The sequence below is a fragment of the Heptranchias perlo genome, chromosome 6 (genome assembly GCF_035084215.1).
Source record: "Heptranchias perlo isolate sHepPer1 chromosome 6, sHepPer1.hap1, whole genome shotgun sequence".
In the NCBI taxonomy this organism is placed as follows: domain Eukaryota; kingdom Metazoa; phylum Chordata; class Chondrichthyes; order Hexanchiformes; family Hexanchidae; genus Heptranchias; species Heptranchias perlo.
In genome coordinates this window covers 5,464,549-5,480,935 of record NC_090330.1, presented here as the reverse complement: position 1 = coordinate 5,480,935, position 16,387 = coordinate 5,464,549, and the positions used below count along the sequence as shown (strand labels likewise).

Here is a 16,387-nt window from a genome sequence, read left to right as displayed (position 1 = left end):
ACATTGAGACCCACGCCTCCCAACAATCACGCACCATTGTGCTGTATCATGGACTCCACCCAATGCATAATATTGTATCATTGCTGCCTAATCCCTGCTCCCTGGTTTACCTCATCTCTTCTACTCCTTTCAACCTTCCTGGAATCCTTTCACCTAACCCTTCACCTCTGTTGCTCCCTAAAGAGAAAGTGTGCACTGTGTATTTGTAAATCTTTCCTAGCAGCTTTACAAGGAGGTAACGATGCCACTCTAAACCTTCACACTATGTCACAGGTGTCAGCCATAGCTCAATGGGTAAAGTTCTCACCTGTGCGTTAGAAGGTCATGGGCTCAAGTCCCACTCCAGAGACTTAAGCACAAAATCTAGGCTAACCTTCCCAGTATAGTACTGAGGGAGTGCTGCACTGGCAGAGTGTGCTGTCTTTAGGATGAGATATTAAACTGAGGCCATGTCTACCCTCAGGTAGACTTAGAAGATCCTGTGGCTGTATTTGAAGACAAGCAATGGAGTTCTTCCTGGTGTCCTGGGCCAATATTTATCCTTCAACCAACATCATGAAAACAGATTATGTGGCCATTATCTCATGGCTGTTTGTGGGAGCTTGCTGTGTGCAAATTGGCTGCCATGTTTCCAACATGACAACAGTGGCTATTCTTCATAAAAGTACTTCATTGGCTGTGATGTGTTTTGGGAATGTCCTGAGGTCATGAAAGGTGTCATATAAATGCAAGTTTGTTCTTCTTTGCTTGTCATGGGGAAAGTCTGATGTATTCACTGCTGTCTCTTCCCAGTTCAAAACCATTAACAAGGGAAAGAAGACCAACATCATTGATTCGATGCTGCGGATGCTGGAGCAGTATTCCAGTAATCTCGAGAATTTAATCCGTGAGCGAACCGAAGAGCTGGAAGTAGAAAAACAGAAAACCGAGAAACTTCTGTCGCAAATGCTGCCCCCGTGAGTAAATCCATTAGCCTGCAGCTCAATGTCTCAGGTGTTTCATAGACCTTCCCAGCTTGGGAGGTGAGCTCATCATGTACACTGCTAGCGACAATGCTTTTGTAAGGTTCAGGCGATAGAACATTGCAGAGATGGATATTTGGCACCAATTCCATCCCCACCCCCCTTCATCCAATTAATTAGGCCCTTTAGCCCCCGATCTCAACAGCTTTGCTCCATTCCAAGCCAGTCCGAGCTGTGCAGGATGGTGACCTTCTGATACCTCAGTCCCCAGTCTCAGCTGGACCAGTGGTAAGGGGTGGAATAATTGGCCAAGGTTAAGTGGGGTCACCACCCTAAACATTCACTCCCGTCACCACCGGCGCACTGTGGCTGCAGTGTGTACCATCCACATGATGCGCTGCAGCAACTCGCCAAGGCTTCTTCAACTGCAACTCCCAAACTCGAGACCTCTACCGCCTAGAATGACAAGGGCAGCAGGCACATGGGAACAACACCACCTGCACGTTCCCCTCCAAGTCACACACCATCCCGACTTGGAAATATATCGCCGTTCCTTCATCGTCGCTGGGTCAAAATCCTGGAACTCTCTTCCTAACAGCACTGTGGGAGAACCGTCACCACACGGACTGCAGCGGTTCAAGAAGGCGGCTCACCACCACCTTCTCAAGGGCAATTAGGGATGGGCAATAAATGCTGGCCTCGCCAGCGATGCCCACATCCCATGAAAGAGTAAAAAAAAATTCCCTCTTGTCCTTTATGTTTCGATAGCAGGAAAATGGAAGCGTAAAATTAGGCCTGAGCAGGGGGCCTAAATTCAGTACTGGTGAGGAGGGCCATCTTTCTAATTAAGGTCAGGAGTTCATTGTGTGCAAAGAATGATGGGAGCACACGGTCAGCATATCACTCGAGAGTTCCATAGTACCAGCGTGTCAGCCCAAAGGTTCTGGATTAACCACAGCCAACGGAGACATCGCCAGTGCCACAGACTCATCTACTCACTGTTGGGTTCTGGGAACTGTCAACAAGTGTCCTCATTCGGGAAACCTCTCATTGGTTTAATGCGTCAAAATATGTAAAGTGTCGGCCTGGTCTACGGTCTAAGCGAAATGATTTCAACAAAAACCAGGGATGGGGTGGGGGGGGGGAGGGATAGAAAGTAGTCTGGCTCCATTTTCGAGCAGGGCGCGCCTGAACAGAGAGGCCCAAAGCTGTCCCAGAATTGTTCCTCATCTACGTTTTTGGGGGCCGTCTCCTGAGGCGGCTCGCCCCACGACAAGAATGATTTTTGGGTCGCCGGTCGGCAGAGGCCCTCAGGTAAGTTACGGGAAGTGGTGGGGGTAGGGGGGAGGTCGGATCGGGCAACGGGAATAAGATTACTCTGGCGTATGGGTGAGTTTATTACTGTAACGTTAGTGTTCATTTCAGCACCTGAGTGCGTAAACTGGAAGTAAACAAAATTGGTCAGGCCGGTGGAGATAGGAACCTCTAGGGACATCTAAGGGCAAACATTAACTATTACCAACTTACTTTCCGTTTCTCCCTTTTTGCTTTCCTTTCCAGATCTGTTGCAGAAGTGTTGAAAGTGGGCGGGAATGTGGAGCCCGAATATTTTGACCAGGTGACCATCTACTTCAGTGACATTGTTGGCTTCACAACGATATCAGCCATGAGCGAGCCTATAGAGGTCATCGACCTCTTGAATGACCTCTACACATTGTTCGATGCTGTTTTAGGCAATCATGATGTTTACAAGGTAAGGATTCATTTGGCTGGCAGCCCAGATGTGAAGGACAATGTGGTAAAAGATCGAAGAATAGTTCACCATTTCAGTATGGCCTTTGCCATGGCTCCACTGGGTAGCACTCTTGCCTCTTAGTCATAGAATAGTTGTCAGTTCAAGCCCCACTCCAGAGACTTGCGCCTAAAACTTAGGCTGACACTCCCAGTGCAGGATTGAGGGAGTGCTGCACTGTTGGAGGTGCCGTCTTTCAAATGGGATGTTAAACCGAGGCCCTGTCTGCCCTCTCGGGTGGATGTAAAAGATCCCAGTGTGCTATTCAAAAAGCAGGAGAGTTCTTCCCAGCATCCTGGACAATATTTATCCCTCAAACAACATCACTAAAAACAGATTATCTGGTTATTTATCTGCTGTTTGTGGAACCTCACTGTGAGCAAATTGGCTGCCGGGTTTCCTACATTACAACAGTGACTGTACTTCATTGGCTGTAAAGCACTTTGGGATGTCCTGAGGTTGTGAAAGGTGCTATATAAATGCAAGACTTCTTTTATGCTTTCAATGGGATTGGTCCATTTCCTCCCCCCTCCTTTTGTCCATCAATTTTAGGCGCAGCTTCTAAAATCATAGGAGGGTGAATTACCGCAGTCGTTCTCTTGTCCGTCTGCTGTAACTTTGGCAGAAGAGCTGCGGGAAACCCTGGGAAAACGGCATTTACGTTGTTTTTTCCGGAATGGCCGTGGTTTTCTGCCAACTGGACAAGCGGGAGAATTCCCCTCCCCACAAAAATTCACCCCCCCCATAGAATATTCCTGCATGGAAACAGGCCATTCAGCCCATCAGGTTTGTTCTGGTGTGTTTTATCTCCACGGGAGCCACCCGTCCTAATGCCGCTCTCCCCTTTGCTTCCCCACGACCTTTAATCTTCATCTTTTTCCAGTAATGATCTAATTCCGTCTCAGAACGTATGAGCTCGGCTTCAACAATGATTTGTAGCAGAGAATTCCACATTCTAATTGCCCTTTCTTTAACGATTTCTTTTTTCAAACCTCTCCTTTCATTTTTTTTAATGATTATCGTAAATTCAGTCCTTTCATGACCATTGGAAACCAATGGAAACAATTTTGTCATTAATCTCGACGACCACTATCAGGTCACCCCTTAAACCTTCTTGGATCCAGTGAAAAATCAAAAACCCTGGCTGCTTAAGTCTCTCTTCATAGTTCCAACCCGTCATACCCGGTGACATCCTAGTGAATCTGCACTGCACCTATTCCATTGCTTTTCATAGCCTTCCTGAAGACATTGACTCCTCGTTGGGTTTACAGTTTAAGGAACATCTCGACCCAGTGCTCATTCTTCATGTGTGATCCTTGACGGTGAGTGTCAGTGGGCTGATCATTCCTGGTGAGCATCACACTGAGTCCAATCCTGCCCTCAGCTGGTGTTCAACGTGGGCTGGTGGATAATGATCAGGAATGGGAAGCTTTTCCAATTCTCACTCAATTGCAGGGTCCCCATTACCACCCTGACTGAGATCAGCTCACTTAGCACAGACTAGAGATTAATCCAATTGTCGAACGTAATGGAAGCTATATGTAGATATCATAAATATAAAATAGTCGTTAATAAATCCAATAGGGAATTCAGGAAAAACTTCTTTACCCAAAGAGTGGGTAGATCGTTACCACAAGGAGTAGTTGAGGCCAATAGCATAGATACATTTAAGGGGAAGCTAGATAAGGAATAGAAGGATATCCTGTTAGATGAAGTAGGGAGGGAGGGTGGAGCATAAACGCCGGCATAGACCTATGGGGCCGAATGGCCTGTTTCTGTGCTGTAGTTTGATAATGTAACTTGATAATGTGACAACAGTCTGACGTCGGGAGGGAAGAACCAGAGGGCAGACTGCGGAAGCTTAAAAACAAACCATGCAATAAGTGAACTAAAATTGCTGAATTGTGACCATATTGAATGGGAGCGTTTCCACTTGTTGCAGGAGGGTACGGTAGCCTACTGGTTATGTTACTGGACTAGTAATCCAGCAGCCTGGGCTAATGAATGTGAGTTCAAATCCCATTTGTGGTAGTTTGAGAATTGATCTGTTTAAATAAAAAGCTGGCATCAGTGAAAGTAACCACAAAGCTGTTGGATTGTTGTAAAAACTCAACCAGTTCTGACGTAAAGGTCATTGACCTGAAATGTTAACTCTGTTTCTTTCTCCATAGATGCTGCCTTACTTGCTGAGTATTTCCAACTTGTTCATTAATACCCTGTTGGGCAGGAAACCTGCTGTCCTTACCCGGTCTGGCCTTTATGTGACTACCAGACCCACGCCAGCGTGCTTGACCCTTAACTGCCCTCTAGTGTCAAGCCACTCAGTTGTATCAAACTGCACGTTAACCATGGTTCAAGAAGAAGGCCCACCACCAGCTTCTCAGGGCAGCTGGGGATGGGCAATAAATGCCGGCCTTGCCAGTGACGCCCACACCCTGAGAATGAATGAAAAGAGAACTTTGACACCTTGCTTTTCCTTTCATGTGTCAAACTGGATCAGTCGGTAGCTCCGGGTTAGAAGATTGTGGGTTTGAGCCCCAAACCAGGGTTTGAGTTCATAATCTGCGCTGACTCTCCAGTACTGCACCATTGGAGGTGAATTTCTCTGGAGTGAAATGTTAAACTGAGGCCCCGACTCCCTGTTCTGGTGGTTCAGTGGGATGTTGACGATCCCATGGCACTATTTGAAGAACAGAGCGGTCTGGTATCTTATCTGGCAATCCTTCCTCAACCAACACCAAAACTTCATTCATCAAATTGCTGTATGTGGGATGTAGCTTAAACAAAATGGCTGCCCTGTTTGAGCTACACAGGAAGAGTTGCCTCCAGACTCGACTATTCCAATGCTCCCCTGGCCGGCCTCTCCAGTTCATGCAAAACTCTGCTGCCCGTATCCTAACTCGCACCAAGTCCCGTTCACCCATCACCCCTGTGCTCGCTGACCTACGTTGGCTCCCGGTCCAGCAACGCCTTGATTTTAAAATTCTCATTCTCACGTTTAAATCCCTCCATGGCCCTCGCCCCCTCCCTCTCTCTGTAACCTCTTCCAGCCCTACAACCCTCCGAGATCTCTGCGCTCCTCCAATTCTGCTCTCTTGTGCATCCCCCACTTTCTTCACCTCACCATTGGCGGCTCTGCCTTCAGCTGCCCAGGCCCCAAGCTCTGGAATTCCCTCCCTAAACCTCTCCGCCTCTCTCTCCTCCTTTAAGATGCTCCTTGAAACCTACCTCTGACCAAACTCTTGGTCACCCGTCTTAACGTCTCCTTTGGCTCGGTCAACTTTTTGTCTGATTACGCTCCTGTGAAGCAATTTGTGACGTAAAGGTGCTGTATTACTGCAAGTTGTTGTTGTTGAGTCAACGCAGCTTACAACAGTAACAACAACTTGCATTTGCATAGCGCCTCTAACCTAGGAAAACGCCCCAAGGAATTTCACAGGAGTGATTATCAAATAAAATTTGGCACCGAGCCACATAAGGAGATATTAGGACAGGTGACCAAAAGCTTGGTCAAAGAGGTAGGTTTTAAGGAGGATCTTAAAGGAGAGGGAGGTAGAGGGGCGGAGAGGTTTAGGGAGGGAATTCCAGAGCTCAGGGCCTAGGCAGTCGGAGGCACGGCCGCCAATGGTGGAGCGATGAAAATCGGGGTAATTCACTGCATCAAAACCCTTTTGAGACATTTTTGGTGTAATAAGGAGATGTATAAATGCAAGTCTTTCCTTTGATTGTTTCAGGTCGAAACCATTGGTGATGCCTACATGGTAGCGTCAGGACTCCCGAAGAGAAATGGCAATAAACATGCTGCTGAGATAGCCAACATGTCCCTGCACATCCTCAGTTCAGTGGGTTCCTTCAAAATGAGACACATGCCTGACATCCCCGTCAGGATAAGAATTGGGATCCATTCAGGTGAGGGCCTGGGAACAAAGGTGTCAGCACACTTGACGTCTGAGGTCTTTCTTTTTAAAATGCACGTGGTCCTTGGAGAGTTTTTTTGTGCTATCGAATTTAGGAATCCCAGCAAAGGGGGAATGGAACACTATTTGGTACCTGCGTCACCCAGATTCAGTGTCAAAGGCCTCGATTTTAACTTCTCCCCCCCGACGGAAACCAGGCCGGGGGGGGAGGGGGATGGGGGCAGTTAAAATAGAGCGGGGGCACTTACTCACCCGTTTCCTGCCCCGATCTTACCAACAGAAATTTTAAATTGCAGGCGGCGATCCCAAGCCAGTGATGTCTCCTTTAAATATGCAGATCTGGCTCTGATGATGTCATCGGGGCCCCGATCTGCTATTTTAACCCAAGGCCTGAGAGGGGGAAACAGTGATGGCCCCCCCCCCCCTGCCCCCAACCCCAGGCCAAGCCTGCCGGGAGCTGGATCGAAGGCCAGAAGAGGGACGGCGAGGTAAGTGTAAAATATTCTTTAAGTTTCCTTCTGGGTCAGGACGGGCAGGGATGCTCCTCTGGGCCCCATAAGGAAACATTGGCCCACCCTTACCCCGGGCTTCCCTCCCCTCCCCACCTCCCTCGATCGCAATCACCTCTGGACCTCCCCCCTCCCCTCCGCCTTCCCCACATACCTGACTGGGAGGGACAGTTCCCGCCAGTCCCCGGCTGAGGTCTTCTGACGCCCGAATTGCCATTCCTGCCCACCGGGAATGGGAACTGATTGATGCCGGGATCGGGTGGGAGTCGGGGCCTGGATATGGAAACGAGACCTCGGGAGTCAAAATCTAACCGGTGATGGGGAAACTTTTAGAGACAATAATCCGGGACAAAATAAATTGGCACTCGGAAAAGTATGGGCTAATAAGTGAAAGTCAGCACGGATTTGTTAAAGGAAAATCGATGTTTGACTAATTTGATTGAGTTCTTTGATGAAGTAACGGAGAGGGTTGATGAGGGTAGTGCGGTTGATGTGTATATAGACTTTCAAAAGGCATTTGATAAAGTGCCACATGTTAGCAAAATTAAAGCCCATGGGATTAAAGGGACAGTGGCAGCGTGGATACAAAATTGGCTAAGGGACAGAAAGCAGAGAGTAGTGGTGAAGGGTTGTTTTTCAGACTGGAGGGAAGTATACAGTGGTGTTCCCCAGGGGTCAGTATTAGGACCACTGATATATATAAATGACCTGGACTTGGGTATAGAGGGTATAATTTCAAAGTTTGCAGATGACACAAAGCTCAGAAATGTAGTAAACAATGTGGAGGATAGTAACAGACTTCAGGAGGACGTAGACAGACTGGTGAAATGGGCAGACACATGGCAGATGAAATTTAACGCAGAGAAGTGAGAAGTGATACATTTTGGTAGGAAGAATGAAGAGAGGCAATATAAACTAAATGGTACAATTTTAAAGGGGGTGCAGGAACAGAGAGACCTGGTGTTGCACATACACAAATCTTTGAAGGTGGCTGGACAAGTTGAGGAGGCTGTTAAAAAAGCATATATCCTGGGCTTTATTAATAGAGGCATAGAGTGCAAAAGCAAGGAAGTTATGGTAAACCTTTATAAAACACTGGTTAGGCCCCAGCTGGAGTATTGTGTTCAATTCTGGGCACCGCACTTTAGGAAGGATGTCAAGGCCTTAGAGAGGGTGCAGGGGAGATTTACTAGAATGGTACCGGGGATGAGGGACTTCAGTTATGTGGAGAGACTGGAGAAGCCGGGGTTGTTCTTAGAACAGAGAAGGTTAAGGGGAGATTTGATAGAGGTGTTCAAAATTATGAACAGTTTTGATAGAGTAAATAAGGAAAAACTGTTTCCAGTGGCAAAAGGGTCAGTAACCAGGGGACACAGATTTAAGGTGATCGGCAAAAGAGCCAGAGGCGACATGAGGAAACATTTTTTTACGCAGTGAGTTGTTATGATCTGGAAGGCACTGCCTGAAAGGGCGGTGGAAGCAGATTCAATAGTAACTTTCAAAAGGGAATTGGATAAATACGTGAAGGAAATAAATTACAGGGCTGTGAGGAAAGAGCAGGGGAATGGGACTAATTGGATAGTTCTTTCAAAGAACGGGCAAAGGCTCGATGGGCCAAATGGCCTCCTCCTGTGCTGTACCTACTATGATACTACGATACCTTGAGTTTGTTGCATGCCTAGGCCCCTCGCCCGTCCCAAGTTAAAATGGGGGCTAAGGACTCCCAGTTCAGGTGTAACGTGGGTTAGGTGTAAGGTGAAGCTGCAGCGCCTCTGTCTTAACCCCAGTGTCAGAAACACATCCCTTCTGTCTCAGCCATGGCTCAGGTGGTAGCACTATCTCCTCTTGAGTTAGATGGTTGTGGGTTCAAGTCCCACTTCAGAGACTTGGGCACAAAATCTAGGCTCACACTCCCAGTACAGCACAGTGGGAGTGCTGCACTGTTGGAAGTGCCGTCTTTTGGATGAGATGTTAAACCTGTCTCCCCTCTCAGGTGGACATAAAAGATCCCACAGCACTACTTTGAACAAAAGCAGTGGAATTCTCCCTGGTGATCTGGCCAATATTTATCCTTCAACCAACATCACTAAAAACAGATTATAGAGTCATAGAGTTATACAGCACGGATAGAGGCCCTTCGGCCCATCGTGTCCGCGTCGGCCATCAAGCCCAGTCTAATCTACTCCCATATTCCAGCATTTGGTCCGTAGCCTTGTATGCTATGGCATTTCAAGTGCTCATCCAAATGCTTCTTGAATGTTGTGAGGGTTCCTGCCTCCACAACCCTCTCAGGCAGTGAGTTCCAGACTCCAACCACCCTCTGGGTGAAAAAGTTCTTTCTCAAATCCCCTCTAAACCTCCCGCCTTTTACCTTGAATCTATGCCCCCTTGTTATAGAACCCTCAACGAAGGGAAAAAGCTCCTTAGTATCCATCCTATATATGCCCCTCATAATTTTGTACAGATTCAATAGTAACTTTCAAATATCTGATCATTATCACATTGTTGTTTGTGGGATTTTGCTGTGCACAAATTGGCTTGCTATGTTTCTTACATTACAACAGCGACTACACTGCAAAAGTAGTTAATTGGCTGTGAAGTGCTTTGGGACATTCTCAGGTTGTGAAAGGCGCTATATAAATGCAAGTTCTTTCTTTTCTTTTATACGAAGCTGTATGCACTTGTAAGAAAGTCCTCGGTTACCTCTTTTAACAAAATAAAATGGATTGGCGCCTACGTTAAAATATTGGACCAAGAAACATGTCTGTTTCTCAAGACCATCAGAGTTTATCGTTGTGTGTTCGCTTCTGGGCTCATTCGACGTGCAGCTCCGTGAAGATGATGAAAGCTTTAACCCTCTCCCCTCTCCCCCCACAGGGCCGTGTGTGGCAGGAGTTGTGGGACTGACCATGCCCAGATATTGCCTCTTTGGAGACACAATTAACACCGCTTCACGCATGGAATCAACAAGCCTGCGTAAGTATTACAGAGTCAGAATAGCATCCCATGCTCCCAATAGTAACTGAGGCAAATTGAGGGTCAAAAAAAAAATAGAATATGAAAGAGGAGGATTTTAATTTGGTTATTATTTTAATGTTAAACGTGTCTCCGCCCCTCCCACCCAACATCCACTTGCTTTGTAATTTGCATCATTCTACTCTGTTCATTGGGAATTCCAAAACCACCCACCACATCCGGAGCCAAGAGGCAAGGCCTGCTCTCAGCCCTTTCCTGACGTTAGTCTTAATCTGGCCACGGTGTTAAGCTGGGTCCAGAAGCGACCAGTTCCATGATTTATCTCCACCTCCAACACTGGCCAATATGGTGTTTTTTTTTTGTTTTAAAATCTCCTCACTAATGTCTGCTGTCATTTCTTCTTGACTTTTTGCTGAAGTGCCACCTCGGCTCAGTTAATGATCCCTTCACCTGTGAGCCAGAAGGCTGCAGGTTTAAGCCCCACTTCAGGACTTGAATACATAACATATGCCGACAGTTCAGCACAACACTGAGGGAGTGCAGTATTGTCAGAAGTGCTGTCTTTCAGATGAGACCTTAAACTAAGGCCCCGTTCGGGTAGACATTAAGGATCCTACAAGAGCAGGGCGTTCTCCTGGGTGTCCTGGCCAACATTTCGCCCTCAACTGCCACCTGCTAATTCATCTCCTTTTCTGTATGTGGGATCTTGCTGTGTACAAAATGACTGCTGCTGTTGTATGTTTGTCTATGTCAAAAGGTGTCTGTCCTTTAAAAGTAATTGATTGGTTGTAAAGCTTTTGAGAATATGATATCACTATTATCTGGGGCTCTTTTTTCTAGACTGAGAGGTGACCTAATGGAGGTCTTTAAAATTATAAAGGGGTTCGATAGGGTAGATGTAGAGAAGATTTCGGGGGAGTCCAAAACTAGGGGCCATAAATATGAGATAGTTACTAATAAATCCAATAGGGAATTCAGGAGAAACTTCTTTACCCAGAGAATGGTTAGAATGTGGAACTCGCTACCACAAGGAGTAGTTGAGGTGAATAGCATAGATGCATTTAAGGGGAAGCTACATAAACACATGGGGGAGAAAGGAAGAGAAAGATATGCTGATAGGGTGAGATGAAGGAGGGTGGGTGGAGGCTTGTATGGAGCATAAATGCCAGCATGGACCAGTTGGGCCGAATGGCCTGTTTCTGTGCTGTTAATTCCATGTAATAATCTTTCTCTTCCATCTGATTGGTTCACCATGGTTTGGAGAGGAATTTCCCAGAATGTTTTCTAAATTGGTCTGTTTTTTTTTTGCCTTTCCTAGGAGAGTGTGCGGCTGGTTTGAGGAGTGAGTGGGAAGTGGGGTTAATCATTGTGTGTATAAGTTGCACCATGAAGAATTGGATAGGCTTGATGGGCCAGCTGGTCTTTTCCTGTCTTTTGTTTTCATAATGCTTCCACTGTGAAAAGAAAAAACAACTATCAGAAAGGTTGAACATGACCCTGCAATTCATCAGTAGACATTTAGAAATGCCATTATTATATAGACAGATACTGTTGGAGGAGCCATCCTTCTCATGAGATATTAAACTGAGGCCCTCACAGATGGATGTGAAAGATCGCATGGCACTTTTCGAAGAAGAGCAGAGGAGTTCTCCCAGTGTTTGGCCAATATTTATCCCTCCCCAACATCACAGCAACAACAACCACCTTCATTTATATACCACCTTTAACGTCATAAAATGTCCCAAGGTGCTTCACAGGAGTGTTATCAAACAAAATTTGACACTGAGCCACATAGGTATGGGGACTATTAGGACAGGTGACCAAATGTTTGGTCAAAGAGGTAGGTTTTAAGGAGCATCTTAATGGAGGGGAGAGAGGTAGAGAGGCGGAGAGATTTAGGGAGGGAATTCCAGAACTTAGGGCCTTGGCAGCTGAAGGCATGGCCACCAATGGTGGAGCGATTAAAATCGGGGATGCACAAGAGGCCAGAATTGGAAGAGCACAGAGATCTCGGAGGGTTGCAGGGCTGGAGGAGGCAACAGAGACAGGGAGGGGCGAGGCCATGGAGGGATTTGAAAACAAGGATGAGAATTTTAAAATCGAGGCATTGCCGGACCGGGAGCCAATGTAGGTCAGCAAGCACAGGGGGTGATGGGTGAACGGGACTTGGTGCGAGTCAGGATATGGGGCAGCAGAGTTTTGGATGAGCTCAAGTTTATGGAGGGTGGAAGATGGGAGGCCAGTCAGGAGAGCATTGGAATAGTCCAGTCTAGAGGTGATCACTGTTGGTGATTATCTGGTCATTATCATACTGCTGTTTGTGGGACCTTGCTGTGCACAAATTGGCTGTCGCATTTCCTACATTACAACAGTGACTACACTTCAAAAGTACTTCATTGCCTGTAAAGCGCGTTGGGACGTCGTGAGATTGTGAAAGGCGCTATATAAATGCAAGTTCTTTCTTTCTATGCAGCCTGACAAAGCCTTATACAAAGAAAGGATAGTATTTCTTGTTTTACATTTAATTGCCCTGGCAATACATCCTAACACCCTATTGTTTCTGCTTTGCAGCTTATCGAATTCATGTCAATCAGACCACAGTAAAAATACTCCGCAGTTTGAATGATGGCTATAAAATACAGGTCCGAGGGAAAACGGAGTTGAAGGTGAGGAAGATGATTTCATAATGAGTTACATTACTTGCATTAGTGGTCCATTTATTTGTTACTCCAGAATTACCCTGTATATAAAACATTGCACTGATCAAGGTGAGGCATGTCTGTATTGGGGAATGGGACATTTTTCTGCTTCTTACACCCTGATGTCAGTGTGAAGCACTATTGGATCAGGTACAGTCCAGCGAGATGCAGAGTAAGGCCCCTTCGACTCTGCTCCGACAGTGAACACTAATCTCAGAGGAACGACCCTGCTGCACCAATGTGACCTTCCCATTTCCCGTACTGTTCATCTTTTGGTCCTCAGTTCCTGAGCTTGTCGGATCTACAGGACTGTTGCAGTAGAGTCAGTCAAGCATTGGAAACCAAGTTGAGATCGCTTAAACTCAATTCATTTAGGACTATGGCAGACTTCAGCTTGGGATGGATTCAAACCCAAGTGTAGGTGATGAAAGGGGCAAGGTAGTGCAGTGGTCATGGTACTGGGTGAGTAATCCAGAGGACGGGACTAAAAATCCAGGGAAAGTGAGTTGAAACCCCACCGTCTGGAAAAATCTAGAAGTAAAAAGCTGGTATCAGTAAAAGTGACCATGAATCTGTTGGATTGCCGTTAAAACCCAATTGGTTCACCAGTGTCCTTTAGGGAAGGAAACCCGCCGTCCTTACCCGGTCTGGCTTACATGCGACTACAGTCCCACCCCAACATGGTTGACTCTTAACAGCCCTCTGAAGTGACCTAGCAAGCCACTCAGTCGCATCAAACCGCTAGCGGTTCAAGAAAGCGGCCCACCCCCACCTTCTCAGGGCAGCTAGAGATGGGCAATAAATGCCGGCCTTGCCAGCGACGCCCACATCCTGAGGGTGAATTAAAAGAAAATTGAAGGTATCCAAACTCACAATCACTATCTATTGAGCAGATTTAATCCATTTGATGAAACAACATGACTGACCATTGGGCCAATGTCATCAGGGGGCCAGAAAGCAACTCTTCATGTTTGTATGGTAGATTTTTTAGGAGTTATTCACCTCTTTTAGTCGTCGCCAGTTACAATGGAGGCTACGTCCAATCTTTCTGTGAAACACAAATTCACACGTGGTAACTACAAAGAAACAGCGTACAATTCTCCTTATACACTCTCAAACACTTAAGTTGCCACTTTAACCAGTACAATTGTTGAACAGTCCTTTTAAACAGAATCATGGAAGTTACAACACAAAAGGAGGCTATTTGGCCCATCGTACCTGTGCACATGCTATCTCCTCATCTGGAGCTGTGTGCTTTAATCACATTCTCCCACCCTCTTCAGTTAATTTGTGATTTTATTCAGATATTTAGTTTCCGGTTTTATTTATTCTGAAAGGTCATCGACCTGAAACGTTAACTCTGTTTCTTTCTCCACAGGCGCTGCCTGACTTGCTGAGTATTTCCAGCATTTTCTGTTTTTATTTATTCCAATGTGGGGGGTTTTATGTTCTGAGAAAAACAATGGACCAACACATCCAAAGACTGTAATGTGTTATCAGAGATTGTACAGATTTAGCAAAACACATTCTAGACCCTAAGCTCTGGAATTCCCTCTCCGCCTCTCTACCTCTCTCTTCTCCTTTAAGATGCTCCTTGAAACCTAACTCTTTTGGCCACCTGGCCAAATATCTCCTTCTTTATCTTGGTGTCAATTTTTGCCTGATTACGCTCCTGTGAAGTGCCTTGGGATGTTTTACTACGTTAATGGCACTATATAAATGCAAGTTGTTGTTGTGCAGTGGTGTTAGCGTAAGAATCGTCCATTAATTATGTTTACCGGTATTGCCTATCTGTTTATTCATGTCTGTTTTCGTACGTCTATTCTTGTACTAATATTAACACTCAGAGGAAAATATGGCCACTTGTTCTTCACGTTTCAGGGCAAAGGCATAGAAGAAACCTATTGGCTTGTTGGAAAAGATGACTTTAGTTCACCCTTACCTGAACCTCCAGCAATCAAACCAGGGTAAGACCTTCTCATTAATGGGTTAAGAGATGACTCTCTGTAAGGAAGGCCATTCTGAAAAGCCAGATGGCATACTGTTTGCATATGAACCCGGCAGATTGTTGACTGCTGAGGAGTTTCTGACTGAGGACACAATGCGGCTTTCAGACTTGAGGTCCTTCTCTCGTCCATCTGAACGCTACCTGACGCCATCTCAGTCCAGATCCCTGTCTCAAAGGCAGTCTTCCTTTCTGGATTTTTGCTACAGCCAGATGCTCCCAAATTCATTGGACGTCACAGAGACAACTTGTGTCCATACTTTTGCTCTCCTGTCGAAAACCAAGGGAGCAACGATTGTGTGTTTGGACATCGCTGTCGTCCTGGGCCTTGGGAGGGTGGAGGAGGAGAGAGGAACTTCCTTCCTGTCGGTCAAGGGAAGCACGTGAGGGAGATGAAGTTTAATGAAAGAGAGAAAGAATTCTGTTGTTAGTCGGGGATTTGTTTGGACTGCAGTTTATAGTTAAGAAGACCGTTAGAGAAGGGGACTGGTTCACTGGGTTTATTGCCTTTAACTGTTCCTAAAACATTCTTACGCTGTTATCAATAAAGATGAACAGGCAATGGCTGAGCTGATGAAACAGCATTGGGATGTCGCCATTGTGTCATAAAACTGACGGGACTCTGATTCGATTCATTGCATCAAACCCCAGGTTCAGTGCAGTATTCAGTGGGGTGGATGGGAGTGAGTGTTAATTCAGATCAAACAGAGAACTAATTTAAAAGAAAAATCGAATCAAGTCATCAGGAAATTTCTCCTGAAGAACATTTCAGCTAGAAGGCAGAAAGCTTTTGCCCTGAAGTAGGGCGGCTGCCTTCAGTCGCAGTGGCCATTACGCAAAGACTGGGAATGAATGACTTCATTCACTGGGAGGGAAGAGTATTTAGCACCCCTATTTTGTGGTTGGTGTAGTGACCATCAGAATTACGGCCATTAATGATGTTACTGGTGCCATGTTAATGATGTCACCATGCCCAACTTGGTAGTGCACTGTGGAGCAAATATGGTGCTGCAGATAAATGGTCAAATCTGCCACACAGAGCAAGGATATTTTTTTAATCACAGTGCAATAGAAACATAAGTTTTAAAGATTTAATCTTTTGCTTTACACCGTGTGCCTTGTGCTTTACACTATGTTAATAAAGGTTAATGAAAGAGAAAAACAATTCTGTTATGTTAGTTGGGGGTTTGTTTGGACTGCGGTTTATAGTTAAAGAGACAGTTAGATGCATCTCTGAAGGGATGTGCCTTGTGCATTATACTATGGGCCTTCTACTTTACACTGCGTGCCTTGTACTTTACACTATGTGCTTTACACTATGTGCCTTCTACTTTACACTGCATGCCTTGTACTTTACACTATGTGCTTTACACTATGGGCTTTGTGCTTTACACTATGGGCCTTGTGCTTTACACTATGGGCCTTGTGCTTTACACTATGGGCTTTACACTATGGGCCTTGTGCTTTACACTATGGGCCTTGTACTTTACACTATGGGCTTTACACTATGGGCCTTGTGCTTTACAC

General features: G+C 45.9%; 1 protein-coding gene across 2 annotated transcripts in view; it reads left to right on the top strand.

Moving 5' to 3' along the window:
• gucy2f (guanylate cyclase 2F, retinal) overlaps positions 1–16,387 on the top strand; it is a 62,011-nt gene that overhangs the window by 35,292 nt on the left and 10,332 nt on the right. For both annotated transcript variants that reach the window (XM_067985362.1, XM_067985361.1), the window contains exons 12-17: positions 793–956; positions 2,523–2,715; positions 6,489–6,663; positions 10,058–10,156; positions 12,728–12,822; positions 14,737–14,822. In XM_067985362.1, coding sequence (XP_067841463.1) covers positions 793–956; positions 2,523–2,715; positions 6,489–6,663; positions 10,058–10,156; positions 12,728–12,822; positions 14,737–14,822 — 812 coding nt within the window. The remainder of the gene's footprint in view (positions 1–792; positions 957–2,522; positions 2,716–6,488; positions 6,664–10,057; positions 10,157–12,727; positions 12,823–14,736; positions 14,823–16,387) is intronic.